General features: G+C 39.5%; 1 protein-coding gene across 9 annotated transcripts in view; it reads right to left on the bottom strand.

The window, feature by feature from the left end:
* WDR11 (WD repeat domain 11) overlaps nucleotides 1-15,034 on the bottom strand; it is a 54,810-nt gene extending 39,776 nt beyond the window's left edge. For 2 of the 9 annotated variants that reach the window (XM_069567816.1, XM_069567818.1), the window contains exons 1-7: nucleotides 14,833-15,034; nucleotides 13,726-13,837; nucleotides 7,980-8,133; nucleotides 6,863-7,036; nucleotides 4,295-4,481; nucleotides 1,534-1,699; nucleotides 1,016-1,130 (exon numbers count right to left, since the gene is read on the bottom strand). In XM_069567816.1, the coding sequence (XP_069423917.1) occupies nucleotides 1,016-1,130; nucleotides 1,534-1,699; nucleotides 4,295-4,481; nucleotides 6,863-7,036; nucleotides 7,980-8,133; nucleotides 13,726-13,837; nucleotides 14,833-14,918 (994 nt within the window). In that variant the 5' untranslated portion in view covers nucleotides 14,919-15,034. Of the gene's footprint in view, nucleotides 1-1,015; nucleotides 1,131-1,533; nucleotides 1,700-4,294; nucleotides 4,487-6,862; nucleotides 7,037-7,979; nucleotides 8,134-13,725; nucleotides 13,838-14,832 lie in introns of all 9 variants that reach the window. The other 7 variants (XM_069567817.1, XM_069567819.1, XM_069567825.1 and 4 more) reach the window with 6 other exon arrangements.
* Nucleotides 15,035-17,781: the final 2,747 nt, after the last annotated feature.

Raw genomic sequence — 17,781 nt, 5'->3', positions numbered from 1 at the left:
CAGCGTATTAAAAAGCAGAAACATTACTTTACTGAAAAGGTCCATCTAGTCAAAGCTATGGTTTTTCCAGTAGTCACGTTATGGATGTGAGAGTTGGACCATAAAGAAGGCTTAGCACTGAAGAATTGATGTTTTTGAACTATAGTGTTGGAGAAGACTCTTGAGAGTCCCTTGGACAGAAGGGAGATCAAACCAGTCAATGATAAGGGAAATCAGTACTGAATATTCATTGGAAGGACTGATGCTGACACCAAAGCTCCAATGCTTTGGCCACCTGATACAAAGAACTGACTCACTAGAAAAGACCCTGATGCTGTGAAAGATTGAAGGTGGGAGGAGAAGGGGAGAACAGAGGATGAGATGGCTGGATGGCATCACCGACTCTATGGACATGAGTTTGAGCAAGCTCCGGGAGTTGGTGATGGACAGGGAAGCCTAGCATGCTGCAGTCCATGGGGCTGCAAAGAGTCGAACATGACTGAGCGACCAAACTGAAGAGTAAGCCTGAAAATAATTGTATTTTACAAAAGATGTGAAAGTCACTTTCAGCTTTACATAGCACATCATTCCATAAAGACATCAGTTTTATTCTCCAGGATAAGATTGGAAAAGACAGCTGAATGCCCTGAAGACTTATTACCCTCTGTCACTTTACCATGGAAGTGACATAGGTTTAAGATATTCCTTGCTAAAGCAGAAGAAAAGTCAAAGGGGTGTAATAATAAAGGTATATACAAGGTTGGACTTGTGTAAAAGAAATAGTCACAAAAGATAACATGTGCTTGGCTCATGGATACAGTCAAAAAGGGATTACAAAATCCTACTATTTTTGCTGCATACAGGAGGTGCACTGTTATAATACCCAGAGATTATCTTGGGTTTGTGCTTTCTTATGTCTCATACTATAACTGGGATTATCATTAACTCCATGCTTTGGCTAGTATTTGCCACATAAAGCTTTAAAAAATAATTCTAAAAAAAAATAAGTGAACATTATTGTGAGATATAAACTTACCTGGTTCCTCATTTGAAGTGGTGAAAATACTACTGTAAGATCTTCGAACACGTAAGGTTATACAACCATTTTCATGTAGGCAAAATAAACCATCACGTTGAAAGCAGGGAATTACCTTTAAATAGATGATGTATTTATTTTTTAAAACCATAGATTTTAAAATTATATATACAGTGAGACTCATAAACTCATATTTACAGAATATGGGCAAAAAAAACAAAAACACAAAAGCACACATATAATCCCCTAATCCATCAATCCTGAAAAATTTGTCTTTATTCGTGTAACTTAAATAGTTCAGTATCTATCTCCAGATCTGTCAGAAGGATTTCTAGGGTTAAATCAAACCAATCAGAAGTCCAGAAAAATAAGGAATGTAAAATAACATTGTCAATCTTTAAATAAAAAGAAAAGAAGTGAAACTAAGGACTTTTGCAAGACTATGCAAAAGTATAGATTATTTTCTGTATATAATTCATAATCAACTTTTGGTGATGTAATTTGTAAGCTGTAGATACCTGCAGAAAAGGAACTCCTGTTCGCTCTATTGCAATCACACCCACTGTCTGATTCACCTCAAGATCAAGGATTAAAATCTCACGAGGATAGAGCAGCAACATGTGATTCCTTTTGGAAGGAAGGTATGCCAACTGAAGGCAATCATTGAGAGTTATGAATTCTGCACTGGAAAAAGTAAACATTTACTTCAGGCATCAAGAAATGAGTCAGACTCACACATGAACATATGTACAAAACAGATATAGACCCACAGACACAAAAACAAACTTATGGTTACCAAAGGTGGGGTGGCCGTGAGGGAGGGATAAATTAAGAGTTTGGGATTAGCAGATACAAACTACTCTATATAACATAAACAAGGTCCTACTATATGGCTCAAGGAACTAGATTCAATATCCTATAATAAACCACAATGGAAAAGAATATGAAAAAGAATAGTAACATGTATAACTGAATCACTTTGCTGAGTGTGTGTGCATGTGTGCACGCACGCGCTGAGTCACTCACTCAGTCGTGTCTGACTCTTTGCAATCCCATGAACAGAGGAGCCTGGCAGGCTATAGTTCCTGGGGTTCTCCAGGCAAGAATACTAGAGTGGGTTGCCATTCCCTTCTCAGGGGATCTTCCCAACCCAGGGATAGAACCCATGTCTCTTGCATTGCAGGCAGATTCTTTACTGTCTGAGTCACTAGGGAGGCTCCATATAATATAATATGTATAAGTGAATCACTTTGCTGTATATCAGGAACTAACACAGCATTGTAAATCAACTACACTTCAATTTTTAAAAATGAATCAGATTTTATTCATATCAGAAAAAGCTAAAAAAGGATTGAATGTTGTACTTTTCATATAATAACCATCAACGAGAATGTACAACTGTCTCCTGAAATAACCAACATGAGCTAGCATCTAAATATTAGATCTCTCCTTTGTGCCAAAATCCAAATTATAACACTAGATAGATAGGCTGGAGAGATATGTTTCTAAATCACTGAAAGTTTAAAGTAAACTAGTAAGTCTATGATATGAGATGGTAAGTGACAATACTAAACAGCACTCATAAGGTAGTACTGTCATTCTTATTTTGTAATCGGAAGTACTAGACGGACTGCTGAAAAGAAGCCTTGGGATTAAAACAAAAGCATTGAGAGTAATCAGGGCCAGAGAACTGGATCAGGAGTCAACGGACCATCTGTCTGGCCTTGAGCAAGTCACTCCCTCTACTCTGCCTTCCTTCACTCTTCAGCTGTCTTAAAGATTTTTTGGAACGAAGTTGGGTATTTTATTCACTTACCACAGAATTTTCTTCTGTGTAAATAAAAGAGATGAAACAATATGAGGATTGTAAAGACTGTTGAAGAGTCTCAAAACTCATTTCAGTAATTTGTGATTGTTGTATATACTTAATCACAACTTTGTATTTATAATAAATTTACATATTTATTTCAATAGGAATGGGCATATAATTATGTACCATCTTCTTTTTACATAACAATTTTATTAAGGTTTTGAAATTTAAAGTAAAGTTAGATCAGAGGACCATGGAGAGGGATGTGGACTGCATTAAAATTCTGGCTCTGCACTTCCCAGTTGGGCAAGCTTAAGTAACAAATTTAAAACAATGTAAGACTCAATTTCCTCACACAGATGAACATATGATTCATGAGAGAAAATACAGTATGTAGGTCATAAGTTATAAAACTATGCAGCTTAAAAACAATTATTTATGATACAGAATTACTGAAAAAGAAATAAGTTCTCAAGATACTTAAGGAGTAATCTTCAATCGTTTCAGCATAGGGTGGGGGATAAATTAGGGATAAATTTAACCAGCCTATGGTTTAATATATAAAACTGATATTTACATATCAACTCAGAATTTATAAGCAATTTGTATTTTACTACATTTTTCAGGTAATTACCCACAAAGTCTAGATAGAATAATCGTAGTATATTAAAAATAAAAGCATTTTTAAAATGAATTCCAAAAAACTACCAAAGCAATAAAAATATAAGAACCACAGCACTGGGAAAAAAATAGAAATCTATTTTTAATGCATAAAATTAGTCCTTCAAAATAAAATTTTATTCAGTTGAAATTTCTGAAATAAACAAAAATATAGCATTTACCAAAAGAATGCTTAGTAAGTATCAGATACTATGATAAGGACTTAAGTTTCTGAATCTATTAATCTTTATAACAGCCCTATGAAACCCTTTAACACACTATCTTGGCTGTTGGAAGAGTGAAATCTGAGAAAGATTAAAATATACTCCAAGTCACAGAGCTACAGTTCCCCTAGAATCTTGGCCCTTAACCACTATGGGAAACCATCTTTACATGCAGAAGAAAAACATTTATATTTTACTGGCTAATGACATTACACAGCATTTAAGTCAGGAAAATGTATTTAAAATCATAATCCAGCTTTTGCCCCCCAATTTTTAATGTGTTCAGTGGCCCCCACCTTAGAATCGTTCTCTCTCACTTTCAGGAGTCAAAGATGTTCACTGAAAACTAGTGGGGGTTGTTTACTGCATTACTGGTAACAAAGGAACCATGCTAAGTGCTAAATCTCTTCTTAGAGGAGGAAACAAAAAATATTTTTCCTTTTTACAAATTCAAAATTAGAAACAAGAAAGGGTAACATGAAGAAGAAAATCAATCTTAATACATCTCCAAAAATGATATTTTCAATGAATAGATGAACACTGAATTACACGAATGTTGCTGCTAGTTTTATACTTGCAACTTACCTAGGTTTCTCTTGAGTGATTAAGATTTTCACTTTATTAAGAGCCTTCTTGGCCCCTGTGGCTGCAGCCAGCTTGTTGTGAGCTGGGCTGGAGTGCGGACTGGATATGTAAACTTTTTTCCCAGGGCCTGAGGGAGGCTTGGATGGAGAGAAATCTGAGATGAATACAATGCCCTCGCTGGTGAGTACTGTACTGAGAGAAGTGAAACTCTGATTAAAGTTTAATCAAGTTTAGCATAGAGTTTTATTCCAATACATTTTTGAGAGCAAGGTAATGATAATTTTAATAATAAGGAACTGGCAGTGTTATGCAGACATAACATAACGGGAATGTTCTCCAAGTTAAACGGAAACAGGTGGTCCATTACAATTCATCAGAGGCCTCCAAGCTCAGCACTCAAAATTAATGTTTTATATTAAAAAGATATCAGAAGGTTACTGGCAGAAAGAACAAATGTTTGTTCTTCCAAATAAATTCAGTGTACAGACTTTCATTAGAAACCTTTCCTCATTATATCTCATAACTTCAAAATCCAAAGACTTTCAGAACATAAAATTCACAGAAGAGAGAAAAAAACCCATATACGAGGTTCTTCATATCACACTTGGCAAATTCAAATATTTAACTTGTTGATACTAATTTTTTCTCATTATCATGAGTTGCTCTGTCTAAATTTACTTCCTTTTTCTTCTTGAGTGTCCAACTGAAGCTTGGGATGTGCGAAGAGTGTTTTCACTTAATATCTAGAGTAAAAGTGCCAACAGTGGCTTACTAAGTGTACAGGAAACAGAAATATTTTATGCCTTTTTATGACTGAAAAAATAATCCCCCTCACAACTGGGGCCAACTAACATCTGCTGCTGCTGCTGCTAAGTCGCTTCAGTCGTGTCCGACTCTGTGCAATCCCATAGATGGCAGCCCACCAGGCTCCCCCGTCCCTGGGATTCTCCAGGCAAAGACACTGGAGTGGGTTGCCATTTCCTTCTCCAATACACGAAAGTGAAAGTGAAGTGCTCAGTCGTGTCTGACTCCTCGAAACCCCATGGACTGCAGCCCACCAGGCTCCTCCATCCATGGGATTTTCCAGGCAAGAGTACTGGAGTGGGTGCCATTGACTTCTATCTGATCATAAAAATCTTATCTACCCTGGCTCTTGGCAATGAGTGAGGCTGCTTTAAAGACAGGGGACAAACCATTCAAGAATTATGACAACCCCAGCACATTCAATGAGCAAATCAAAGATGTTAGGTCAACTGATGCTTTGAAATTTCGTGCTTTCATCAACTAAATTACAGAGATGCAGTAAATTAACCTGAAGCTTTGTCTCCATTTCAGATTATAGAAGGCATCCTTCAAGGTCGAAGTCTGTCCCCTCCTTTTGTGATGTCCTCACTCCCTGACTCTGTCAGCTAAGCCTGCTCTCCTCAAAGCACATAATGCCTTCACAGCACTGCCTTCCATAGCAACCTAGTGAGTGCACACATATGTTCACATATACACATTTACACATACAAAGCCTAAACACACCCTATTGCAGTTATTTATACAGCTGTGTTTCCCATTTTAATTTCTACTTGTCTGACCTTCTGTCCCTCCATCAACTCACATACCCCTCAATAAATATTGGAGGATACAAGTTGGAATTTTGAGTCATTCAAATCCAGGGAAAACATTCTTTACCATAGTAGATTCCCTCATCTCTTTGAAGTTGTTTATCAAATATCAAAATGAAGCCTACCTTGACCACTTTATCTAATACAACAAGCCCACTCCCACTCCCTTTATCTTGTTTTATTTTTTATACCATTCATAATACATTGCAGTGTACTAATTCATTATGCTTATAGGTTATCACCTAATTCGTGCTCACTAGAATGCAAACTTTATGAAGGCAAGAATCCTTGTCTTGGTTTACTGATATATTCCAGGCTCCCAGAACACTCCTGGCATACAGTAAGTAAAAGCTCAAGAAATATTTGTTGGATAACTGAATAAAAAATATTTTCTAAATAATTTGGTCACAAAAATATCTGGCTAGAATCTAATTTTTAGATCAGTGGCTCAGTAAAACATTAAAGTATATTGGCAAAAACAATCTCTGCAAGAAAAAACTCCCTTGGGCTTAGTCTATTCCTGACATGCATCTGTTTATGGCACTCAAAAGGCTTGGAATGAATTAGAACAATATTTTGAAAAGGAAGAAATGAATTTGGCCACAGACTAAATGAAACCCTTGACTCAGATTCTTTTGATGTTCCTGGAAAAAAATTTAATTAAGTCTGACTTAGAATAACACAGCAACTCTCTCATTCTCTGACTAATCTAATTCTGATCACAAATTCCATACACTGAAGGTCTAGCTTGCTGATTTAAATTTCTAATCATCAGAATACTTGCAAAATATATGGGTTATGATTTAGTAACTGTCCTAGGAGCTGAAAAGATATGAACTAGATGTGCATCTAGTTTTAAGATGTATGATGGGTGTGTGTGTATCTTATGTATATAGCATTAACCATATATATTACAAATACCTCAATCCATTTTCCATAAGAAACTAGTACTCACAGGTTAAATGTGAGGGATCAAAAGGATCAAAAGAAAAAGAAAGAATGTTATCAGCATAGCTCTTCTTCCAGAGTTTGGTGCCAGTATCTGCATTCCAGAGCACAATGTAATTTGGCGGATGGATAGCAAGCAATAAATCCCGGGAAGCATCTTGATTCCATAACCACTGAACATCTGCAAAGACCAGATAAATAAAGACAAAATTCAGAAATCACCCACTTTAAAACACTTGGTTAATGTATCCTTTATATCTAGTTGTGTATGTGTTTTCATAATCCTTAAAATCTTAACTTCCCCCCTTGTCTTCAATGTTGCATCCAAGTTTATGTGTCAAGATTGACAGGGAAAACTAACTTTACATAAAAATGAGCTGCTTGAACATTAGAATCTAGAGGTCAACATTTCCAAGTACTCTGAAATATTACCTCAAAGAAAACACAAGGCAATTTACACTATTCATTAGTTAAAACTTTATGTCAAAGACTTGTCCTAGCCATGATCAATGTCAGATTCTCCTAATGTTTTTGTGGAGTTACTTACTGGGACTTTACAGAATTGCACGTTTTTTCACAACAAAAGAGAAGATAAAGATCTAGTTCAATAGGTACAGTAAGTACTCAATAAATATCTTTTAAACAGTCATTTAAAAGATTCACCCAGTCAAGAGAGCCACTCAGTCAAAGCCAGGAATACTGTATTGATTAGGTCAGTAACATAAGCAAGCAAACAAATGATCTACTGATATATGAAAATGATAATAACATTTTATCTCTATTAGCAGAAAGTAAGCATTGCGGGCTAATTCAAAGGAGCAGTTCAGGGGAGTTTACTGGTAGCTTAGATCTACAAGACCCTTTATAAGGAGCTTAATTTTTCTCATCATGCTCAACTGAAATGAATGCATTTTACCAAAGCACAAATCAATTGAGATCTGAGGAAATAAGCCCAGGAGCATATTGATAGGGAAAAGAAAGCTAGATTCGGATCCACAGAACTGGCTACACACAATCAAGAGTTAACTGAGAAGTGATGAAAGTAAATGAAAGGGACAAGAACCAACCGCTCTAACAGTAAGTGTATTTACACAGACGCTCAGTGGAACGCCGACTTTCCTCACCCTGAATAGGCTTGGCATGCTCTTGGATCTCACACTGCGCTACTCCTGCAGCTACATCCCAAACGATGATCTTTCCATTGACATCAGCAGAAGCTAAGCGCAAGGAATATGGTGAGCCAATGTTATGATGATAATTTTCCCTGGCCCATTTAACCTAGTATCAAGAAGAAACCAAATCAAGTAAATATTTACATTGGATGTAAACCATACATAATTTTCATAAAACACTGACCAGAACTCAAGCTACATTCTACACTTATATTACAAAAATAGGAAATTAGCTTCCTCAAAAGTCAGACATTTTTATTATTATTTTTTTTAAGTCGCAACTAAAATAGTTTTGAAAACATCACAACTTTCTTGCCTTTAAAATATCAGAAATGAGACACAGCCTTAATAATCTGCAGAAGTCAGGTAAAAATTCCAGAATACCATCTCTTAAAATGGTATGATCACTGGTATATCATCTAATCACAGTAAAGACCATAAAATCTAATTCTGACATAACACATAAAATCCTAAATTGTTAAGAAGAATCTTCTCTTGCACTCTATTCTTCTAATTAAAAGGAGACAACTTTGAGCTACCAAAATCTTGCAAAAGGAAAACACAAAAGCAAACAAAAAATCTGGGTATCCCTCTCATAAAATCGGAAAAAAATTGCAGCAGTTTTTTCTCTTAAAAAAATAAATTTATGCATCATACATTTATAATAACATTAATAGTTTTTAAAATAAAAAATATGAGAATCCCAGCACAAATCAGGTTAACTCCTGAGCACTGACAAAATAAGGAATGAAACAGAGTCCTTCCTCTGAGCCAAGGTCTTCCCTAGCCACAACCTCCCTTTTTTAGCTCCTACTTGATTACTTTGGATCATTTCCCACGTAATACTCTGTAATTATTTTATTTACTTCGTTTTGACCTATCACCAGTCCTGCTCCATATGGTAGGATCATGGGGGCCTTGCTCACATTTCTATTCCCAGACCCTAACACAGTGCCTGCAGCTGACATTCAAGTATGTGTTTAGTTAACAAACTTAACACCACAGACTCTTCAAACATATACCTATATTTGAATATATAGGCATATACCTATGTACACAGACACACACATGTATGTACACATAAAAGTAAACACATTCAGAGAAAATGCTGAGGTAGGGAAGCATGCTAATCAATTCTAATAGCATTCATGAAAAAGATGGCTAAAAAGTGTTCCGAACTTCAGTGTTAACGAGACACATCTTTTCCTCAGGCAAGAGTTTTTTTAAAATGAAAATGTGTGTCTGCACATATGCATGTATATATGTTTGAATGTATATATATGTTTACTTTATACATGAGTGAAGGTATGTATACTCTCCCTCCTCGTTATTTACAGAATCTGTATTTGTGAATTTGCCTACTTGCTAAAATGTATTTGCAATTTTATTTGTAGAATCAGTATTTGCAGTACTTTTATAGTCATTAATGGACACATGCAGAGCAGTGAAAAATCTGAGTCACTCAACATACCAGAGCATCCCAGCTGCGGCTGAACAAGGTGCTCTTGTGTCAGTTCTCATAATGTAAACAAATGTCTTTTCGGAGGCCTACTTACTACTGTGTTTTTGCATTTCTGGGCTTCCAGTTGTGACTTCACTGTTTAAAACGGTCCCTGGCACAGTGCTCAAGTGCTGTCTAGTGCTCCTAAGCACAAGAAGCTGTGCCATGCATTACAGAAAAAACACATGAAATAAGCTTTGTCCAGGCATGAGTTATGGTGCTGTCGGCCGTGAGTTCAATGATAATAAATCAACAGTATAAAATAAACAAGATGTCTTTTAACAGAAACACATATAAAACAAGGTTATATATCAATCAGTTGATGAAAATATTGCAACTAGAGGCTCACTAGGAACCAACTGCATTATTTCCCCTAGGAGCAATCAATCAGTGTTTCAGTATTTGCTAATTCAGTGTTTCCAACAACTTTACAGAATAAAACTACCACAGATAAGAATTATTGTAGGGTGTGTGTGTGTGTATGTATGTGTAGTACTTGAATTCCATCTCTGAATATATATATTTTAAAAAATCACCTAAACACATCATAATCAAACTGCTGAAAATCAAGATAAGGAGATGAGAAAAGATACAATGCATACATATTATGCATAATTTTCACAACAAAAATTACTTTGGGAGATAATGGAGTGATCTTTAAAGCACTACAAGAAAAAAAAAAAAGGAATGGTGAAACAGTTTCTCAGACAAATAAAATCAGAAAGGATCAACCAATACCAGATACATGCCTCAAAGACTTGAAGGAAATTCTTTAGCCAAAAGGAATATGACACCAGACTGAAACACAGATCTATACTAAGAAATGAAAACTCCAGAAATGCAAAAAAGACAGAAATGGGAGGAGAGATAATATTTCTTCCCAAAACACAAAAAAATTAAAAAACAAAACCTATACCTAACATTAGACTTGATGATGAAAGACTAAACGCTTTTTTCCTAGGCTCAGGGTAAGACAAAGGCATTCTCCCTCAGTCCTAAGCACTGTAGTAGAGGTCCCAATCAACATAAGGGGACAAGGAAAAGAAAGAAAAGATATCAGATTATTAGTGAAAAATCCAAGCTGTTATCTTCAGATAACATTACTGTCTATGTAAGAAAAACAAAACAATAACACTCAAGTTACTAAATCTAATGAGTTTAGCAAGATCATAGGATACATGTAGATATTAAAAAAAAATCCCCTGTATTTTTCCCTATTGCACATTAAATACGAAAATTAACTCAAAATGGATCTGAAACACAAATACAAGAGCTAAAATCATAATATCCTTAGACAAAAACAAAGGTATAAATCTTCTTGACACTGGGAAAAGCAATGGTTCCTGGTTACAGCCTACATCAAAATTTAAAACTTTTGTGCTTCAGAGGGCACTATCACAGAATGAGAGAAAATATTTGCCAAGCATATATCTGATAAGGGACTTGCATCTAGAACCATAAAGAATTCTTTCAACTCCAAAATTTTTAAAAATACAATTTTAAAATGGGCAAAGGAATGAGTAGACATTTTTCAAAGAATATCTACAAATGGCCACTAAGCACATGAAAAGATGCTACACACTATTAGCCATTAAGGAAACACAAACCAAAACCACAATGAGAACCACTTCATTCCCCCTGCTGCTGCTAAGTCGCTTCAGTCGTGTCCGACTCTGTGCGACCCCAGAGACAGCAGCCCACCAGGTTCCCCCGCCCGTGGGATTCTCCAGGCAAGAACATTGGAGTGGGTTGCCATTTCCTTCTCCAATGCATGAAAGTGAAAAGTGAAAGTGAAGTCGCTCAGTTGCTCAGACTCTTTGCGACCCCATGGACTACAGCCCACCAGGCTCCTCCATCCATGGGATTTTCCAGGCAAGAGTACTGGAGTGGGGTGCCACTGCCTTCTCCTAGGAGGGCTCTAATCAAAAGGACAAGTAATAACAGATGTTGAGTTTGAGGAGAAATTAGAGCCCTCATACACTGCTATGGGCATGTAAAATATTGAAGCCTCTTTGAGAAAAAACAGTCTGGCAGTTTCTCAAAAGTTAAATATAGTTACCATGTGAGTCAGCTATTTTACTTTGAGGCATATACTCAAGAGAAATGAAAACCTAGGTTCACACAGACAAACTGTGCACAAATGTTCATGGCAGCATTGTTCGTAATATCTAAAAAGTGAGATATGCCAAATATTCATCAATAAATGTTGTATCAGTGGAATATTATTCAGTGATAAAAAGGAAGAGTACTGACACAAGCTGTGTGACATGGATGAATCTTGAAAAACATTATGCTGGGCGAAAGACGCCAAGCACACGCTGCACCATCTCACTCATCTCAAATGTCTAGAACAGACAAATCTACAGAACAGAAAGCAGATTAGTGACTGCCCAGGGATGAAGTGAAAGGGGCTAGGTGGCAACTTCTAAGGCGTACAAGGTTTCTTTGGGGGGTTATAAAATTGATTGTGGTGATGGCTACACAACTCTGGATATAATGAAAGCCATGGAACTGTATGATGCTTTATATGGGTGAATTTTATGGTATGAGTATCTCAGTAAAACAGTTCACAACCAATAAAAGACCCCAGATCTCCATCTCCAATAGTAATGTCTTTCCTAAAATTTCAGATCAGTATAATTCAATTGCCCCAGATGTCTCAGACTTTGCACCTTAAACACTGACTTCACACACTTATGTCATCAAAACAATACTACCATTCAGTTACTCATACAGAAACCTCGAGTCATTCTGATTCTCCCTTAAGACTGTTCACTGTAAAGTTCACCTCTAAAGTGAAAGTTGCTCAGTCACGTCCAACTCTGCGAACCTATGAACTATTGTCTGCCAGGGTTCTCTGTCCATGGAATTCACCAGACCAGAATAGTGGAATAGGTAGCTGTTCCCCTTCTCCAGGGGATCTTCCCAACCCAGGGATGAACCCAGGTCTCCCATACTACAGGAGGATTCTTTACCTTCTGAGGCACCAGGGAAGCCCCAAAATACTGGAGTGGGTAGCCTATCCCTTCTCCAGCAGATCTTCCTGACCCAGGCATCAAACCAGGGGCTCCTGCATTGGAGTCATTCTGCCGATTAAGACTGTTTACTATAAATGCTATCAAGTTCACCTCTTAGAGAGCTCCTAAATCTGACTCCTTTATGTCTCTTTATTTTAGGCCCTAAGGATTTCCTGCCCAAATTACTACAACTGTTCTACATGATCCCATTGCATTGTCTTGCCCTTTTCCAAGAGATCCTCCACTACTGCCAGAGTGTTTTTCTAAAATGCAAATATGATCAAATCAATCTCCTACTTAAAAATCCAAAGTCCATCTTAACCTTATAAACCTTTCAGGGTAGGTGACTTTCTCTGGCTGCCTTCTTTCTTCACTTCTACTGATTACATGTGTATTCCATCTTTTAGCCATCTTTTACACACACCGCTTCCTTTCGAGTCTATTCTCCTTTTCTCCTGCAGTGCACTTCCTAATTTTTCACCTAGCCAGCTACTGTCTACTAGTCCCTAAAATGAAGAGAATTCTGAGCCCTCCTCTGATCCCTACAACCAGGTGACCTGTAGTTCCTTTGTCTTCCCATAGCGTATGAAAGAGGTCTCACTTACCACACTGTATTTGTGAGTTTTCTTCTCACTCTTCCTCACTAGACAATGAATTGCTTGAGGGCTTTCATCTCTATACTCTTAGCACATACTAGATGCTCAAAACTAATGAGTGAAATGAGTGGTGCAGTACAGGACAAAATTGGTGTTTTCCACTAGCATTAAAATGACCTAAGAACTAGCAGTTAATAGTTCAATACTGATGCGACATTAAGTATATATGGAGACACTGCATATGCATGCGTGCTTAGTCTTGTCCAACTCTTTGTGACCCCATAGCCTGCGGCGGGCCAGGCTCCTCTGTCCATGGATTTCTTCAGGCAAGAATACTGGAGTGGGTTCCATTTCCTCTTTCAGGGCATCTTCCTGACCCAGGGATCAAACCGGAGACTCCTGCATTGGCAGGTGGGTTTACCACTGAGCCATTCGGAAAACCCGATATGGAAATATTAGGCTACCCCAATTAAGAGAATCAGAATGTAAAATCTACTCAACATTTCTACATATGACTTTAATGAGATTCCAGCGATATTTAGAACAGACAATTTATGATAGGGTGCAAGTAGGATCTGACTTACCTTGACAACATCCACTTTATGCTTTTCTAAAACTTGAAGCGTTTGAGCAGTATTGGAATCAATCACTACCACAAGCGAATGACATCCATAAGCAATTAAACCTTGCCAGCCCCTAACAAAAAGTGTTAACATTTAAAAGCAAAGCAAAACAACTTCTTTCTTGCCAAAAGGCATCCTAAAGAACAGATAAATCTAACCACTTGGCACCACCATTAATAAAATTATTATGTAAGCCCAAAGACCAGCACTTTACATTTTACCATTTAAATAGAAAAGGTCTAGCTAAGCTTTAAAAAACAAAACTTGTTGAAATTCCTTTTTCTTTTTTCGGATTAAAAAAATTAAGTTCTGACAGATATGCCTGTAGAGGTGTAAAGACATACAAAGCGACTCCGGTCGTCTGTTTGTCTTCGAGAGCTTATCCCTCGTCTTACTCAACCCTGAATCCCGAGCATCCACAGAGTGCGTGGGATCACACTCCACGCTCTGTGATAAGCACTGGTCCCGCCAACCAGATAAAAAGATGAACACTCAACAGGAAGTTTCTGTACTCTTGCCAACCTTCCCAGGAGCCACAGCTACAAGTAGTCTGCTTTATATTTGCCTGGGTTATTAATTATCGGTGTCATTTTATAGTAAAAAGATAAAGGTGAAATGAGCTGGCGAGAGCCCAGGGTCCTGGCACAGCGTCCAGCACATTGTTGAATGGATACAGGTTAAGAAACGGGGATGAGAGAAAAAGAAGACAGAACTGGGGAAGAACGGAACTGACATGGGGGCTAGAAGCCCGGAGACTTGGGAGGAGAGGGTAAGAGTGGGGAACGGGGACGGTGAGGAAGGTGAGGGGAAACAGCGAAGACAAACAAGAGATGAGAGAACGAGAGCAAATATATCCACCCAGGGCAAGTTCCCACATGGGGGGTTTTTACAGCTTTTATAGTAACAACAGAAAGCCAGCATTTAAAAATGAAAATCTCTAAAGTGTGAAGGCAGCGTCCAGTCTTGAAGAGAACAAATTAAGCAGGGGAATGAAACCTCTTGTTCTTTCCCCCTTCCCCTCACAGACTCCTGGCCGAGCCTGGCGGCCTCGGAGCCCGGCGCCCTCACCAGTCCACCGCCGCTTTGTTGTGGGCATTGAGGGCCCCGGTGAGGGTGCGCGCCGACACCTTAAAATTCACGGTGTAGGGCAACATCGCCACGGCTAAACTGGGCCCTTAGAGCCGCCGCGCAACCAGGAAGCCGGCGGCCACTGGCTTCCGTTCCAAACAGAGTCCGGGTAGCTCCTTGGGCGCCGCACTTTGGTTCCGCTAAATCCGAGGTTCCACCTTTCCCTATTCCGTTGCCTTCAGGTTCCGGCACTCCTGTGTTCCGCCTGCTTTAGGGTTCCGCCACCTTGGGGTTCCGAGGCTCTGTATAGGATCTGGTTGTGCCTTGAAGGAAAAGGTGTTGCCTGGGGTCACATCTGATTTCTTAAGACTGAGACTGCGTAAGCCTATGTGTCCTGATGAAAATGGTGAAAAGCAAGAGCTAAAAGTCCCGATTAGCCTTCTGCCTTCTATCAGTTAACTTAGGAAAACTACCAATGTCTAGTCAAGGCTATGGTTTTTCCAGTGGTCATGTACGGATCATAGAGTTGGACTGTAAAGAAAGCTGAGCGCAGAAAAATTGATCCTTTTGACCTGTGGTGTTGGAGAAAGCTCTTGAGAGTCCTTTGGACTGCAAGGAGATCCAACCAGTCCATCCTAAAGGAAATCAATCCTGAATGTTCATTGGAAGGACTGATGTTGAAGCTGAAACTTCAATACTTTGGCCACCTGATGCGAAGAGCTGACTCATCGGAAAAGACCGTGATGCTGGGAAAGACTGAAGGCAGGAGGAAAAGGGGACGACAGAGGATGAGTTGGTTGGATGGTATCACGGACACAACGGACATGAGTTTGAGTAAGCTCTGGAAGTTGGTGACGGACAGGGAGGACTGGCGTGCTGCAGTCCATGGGGTCGCAAAGAGTCAGACACGATTGAACGCAAAGTGTCACACACGATCGAATGACTGAACTGAACTGACCTGGACTGAACCAATGTCAGGCACTGTTGTAGGTGTTGGGGATATAGTGAGGAAGAGGACACAAAGTCTCCGCCCTTATGGAGTTTATAGAATAAATGAGATTATGGATTTAAGAATAAGTTTCCATGATCTGGGAAAAAAGAGTAAGTGAGTGTATAGGATTCACTGGATGAATGGAGAGAGTGAATGAGATGAATAGCCAGAATCTGAAAAATTTTCAGTGGCAACCATGCACTCTATGTGATTCGTTAATGATTCCTGTAATGAACTATTACTAATACCAGATATCATTTGTTGGGAATTACCGCATGCTACGGAGAAGGCAATGGTACCCCACTCCAGTACTCTTGCCTGGAAAATACCATGGACGGGGGAGCCTGGTGGGCTGCCATCTATGGGGTCGCACAGAGTCGGACATGACTGAGCACTTTCACTTTCACTTTTCACTTTCATAGGGCTTCCCTGGTGGCTCAGAGGTTAAAGCGTCTGCCTGCAATGCAGGAGACCTGGGTTCGATCCCTGGGTCGGGAAGATCCCCTGGAGAAGGAAATGGCAACCCACTCCAGTATTCTTGCCTGGAGAATCCCATGGACGGAGGAGCCTGGTGAGCTACCGTCCACGGGGTCGCAGAGAGTCGTACACGACTGAGAGACTTCACTTTCACTTTTCACTTTCATGCATTGGAGAAGGAAATGGCAACCCACTCCAGTGTTCTTGCCTGGAGAATCCCAGGGACGGGGGATCCTGGTGGGCTGCCGTCTATGGGGTCGCACAGAGTCCAACACGACTGAGGCGACTTGGCAGCAGTAGCAGCAGCAGGCGGTAAACTAAGGACTTTCCTTGTTAGCTAAGCCTTTTCTTTGATCCGCACACAGTATTTCCTTCTTTTGGTCCTACGTGTCTTGAAAGGTTAGTATCAGTAGTAGAAGGGCGTTTATTGTGACTTTGGGCAGATCACTTGAGTTCATTAAGCCTCCTTTTCTTCTATTATATATAGAGGGAGGGGTTAATTATCCTTAGATCATTAAAAGCATTACATTAGATAATATATTAAAGAACCTAACACAGCACTTAGATTCCTAAGTGCCTTATAATTTACTGACAGAGCTGGAATATAAATATAGGTCTTTTGGGGGAGTAGGGGGTGGGATAGCACTGGCCCTCTAAGCTGTGCTGGGCTTAGTCACTCAGTCGTGTCCAATGCTTTTCCACCCTGAGGACTGTATAGCCTGCTGGGCTCCTGGCTCCTCTGTCCATGGGGATTCTCCAGGCAAGAATACTGGAGGGGGTAGCCATGCCCCTCTCCAGGGGATCCAACCCAAGAATCGAACAGGAGTCTCCTGCATTGCAGGTGGATTCTTTACCAGCTAAGCTACCAAGGAAGCTTACCTACCCCCACCCCCAACTAAGCTCAGTCAGTTCAGTCACTCAGTCGTGTCCAACCCTTTGTGACCCCATGGACTGCAGCATGCCAGGCTTCCCTGTCCATCACCAACTCCTGAAGCTTTCTCAAACTCATGTCCATGGAGTCCATGATGCCATCCAACCATCTCATCATCTGTTGTCCTCTTCTCCTCCTGCCTTCAATCTTTCCCAGCATCAGGGTCTTTTCCAATGAGTTTGCTGTTTCACATCAGGTGGCCAAAGTAGTGGAGTTTTAGTTTCATCTTCAGTCCTTCCAATGAATATTCAGGACTGATTTCCTTTAGGATAGACTGGTTTGATCTCCTTGCAGTCCCAGGGGCCCTCAAGAGTCTTCTTGGGCACTCATGGGGTGCCCAAGTCCCTCTGCTGCTGCTGCTAAGTCGCTTCAGTTGTGTCTGACCCAGAGACCCCATAGACGGCAGCCCACCAGGCTCCCCTGTCCCTGGGATTCTCCAGGAAAGAACACTGGAGTGGGTTGCCATTTCCTTCTCCAATGCATGAAAGTGAAAAGTGAAAGTGAAGTTGCTCAGTTGTGTCCGACTCTTAGCGACCTCATGGACTGCAGC

The sequence above is a fragment of the Ovis canadensis genome, chromosome 22 (assembly GCF_042477335.2).
Source record: "Ovis canadensis isolate MfBH-ARS-UI-01 breed Bighorn chromosome 22, ARS-UI_OviCan_v2, whole genome shotgun sequence".
Lineage (NCBI taxonomy): Eukaryota > Metazoa > Chordata > Mammalia > Artiodactyla > Bovidae > Ovis > Ovis canadensis.
This window is presented reverse-complemented; position numbering and strand designations above follow the sequence as displayed.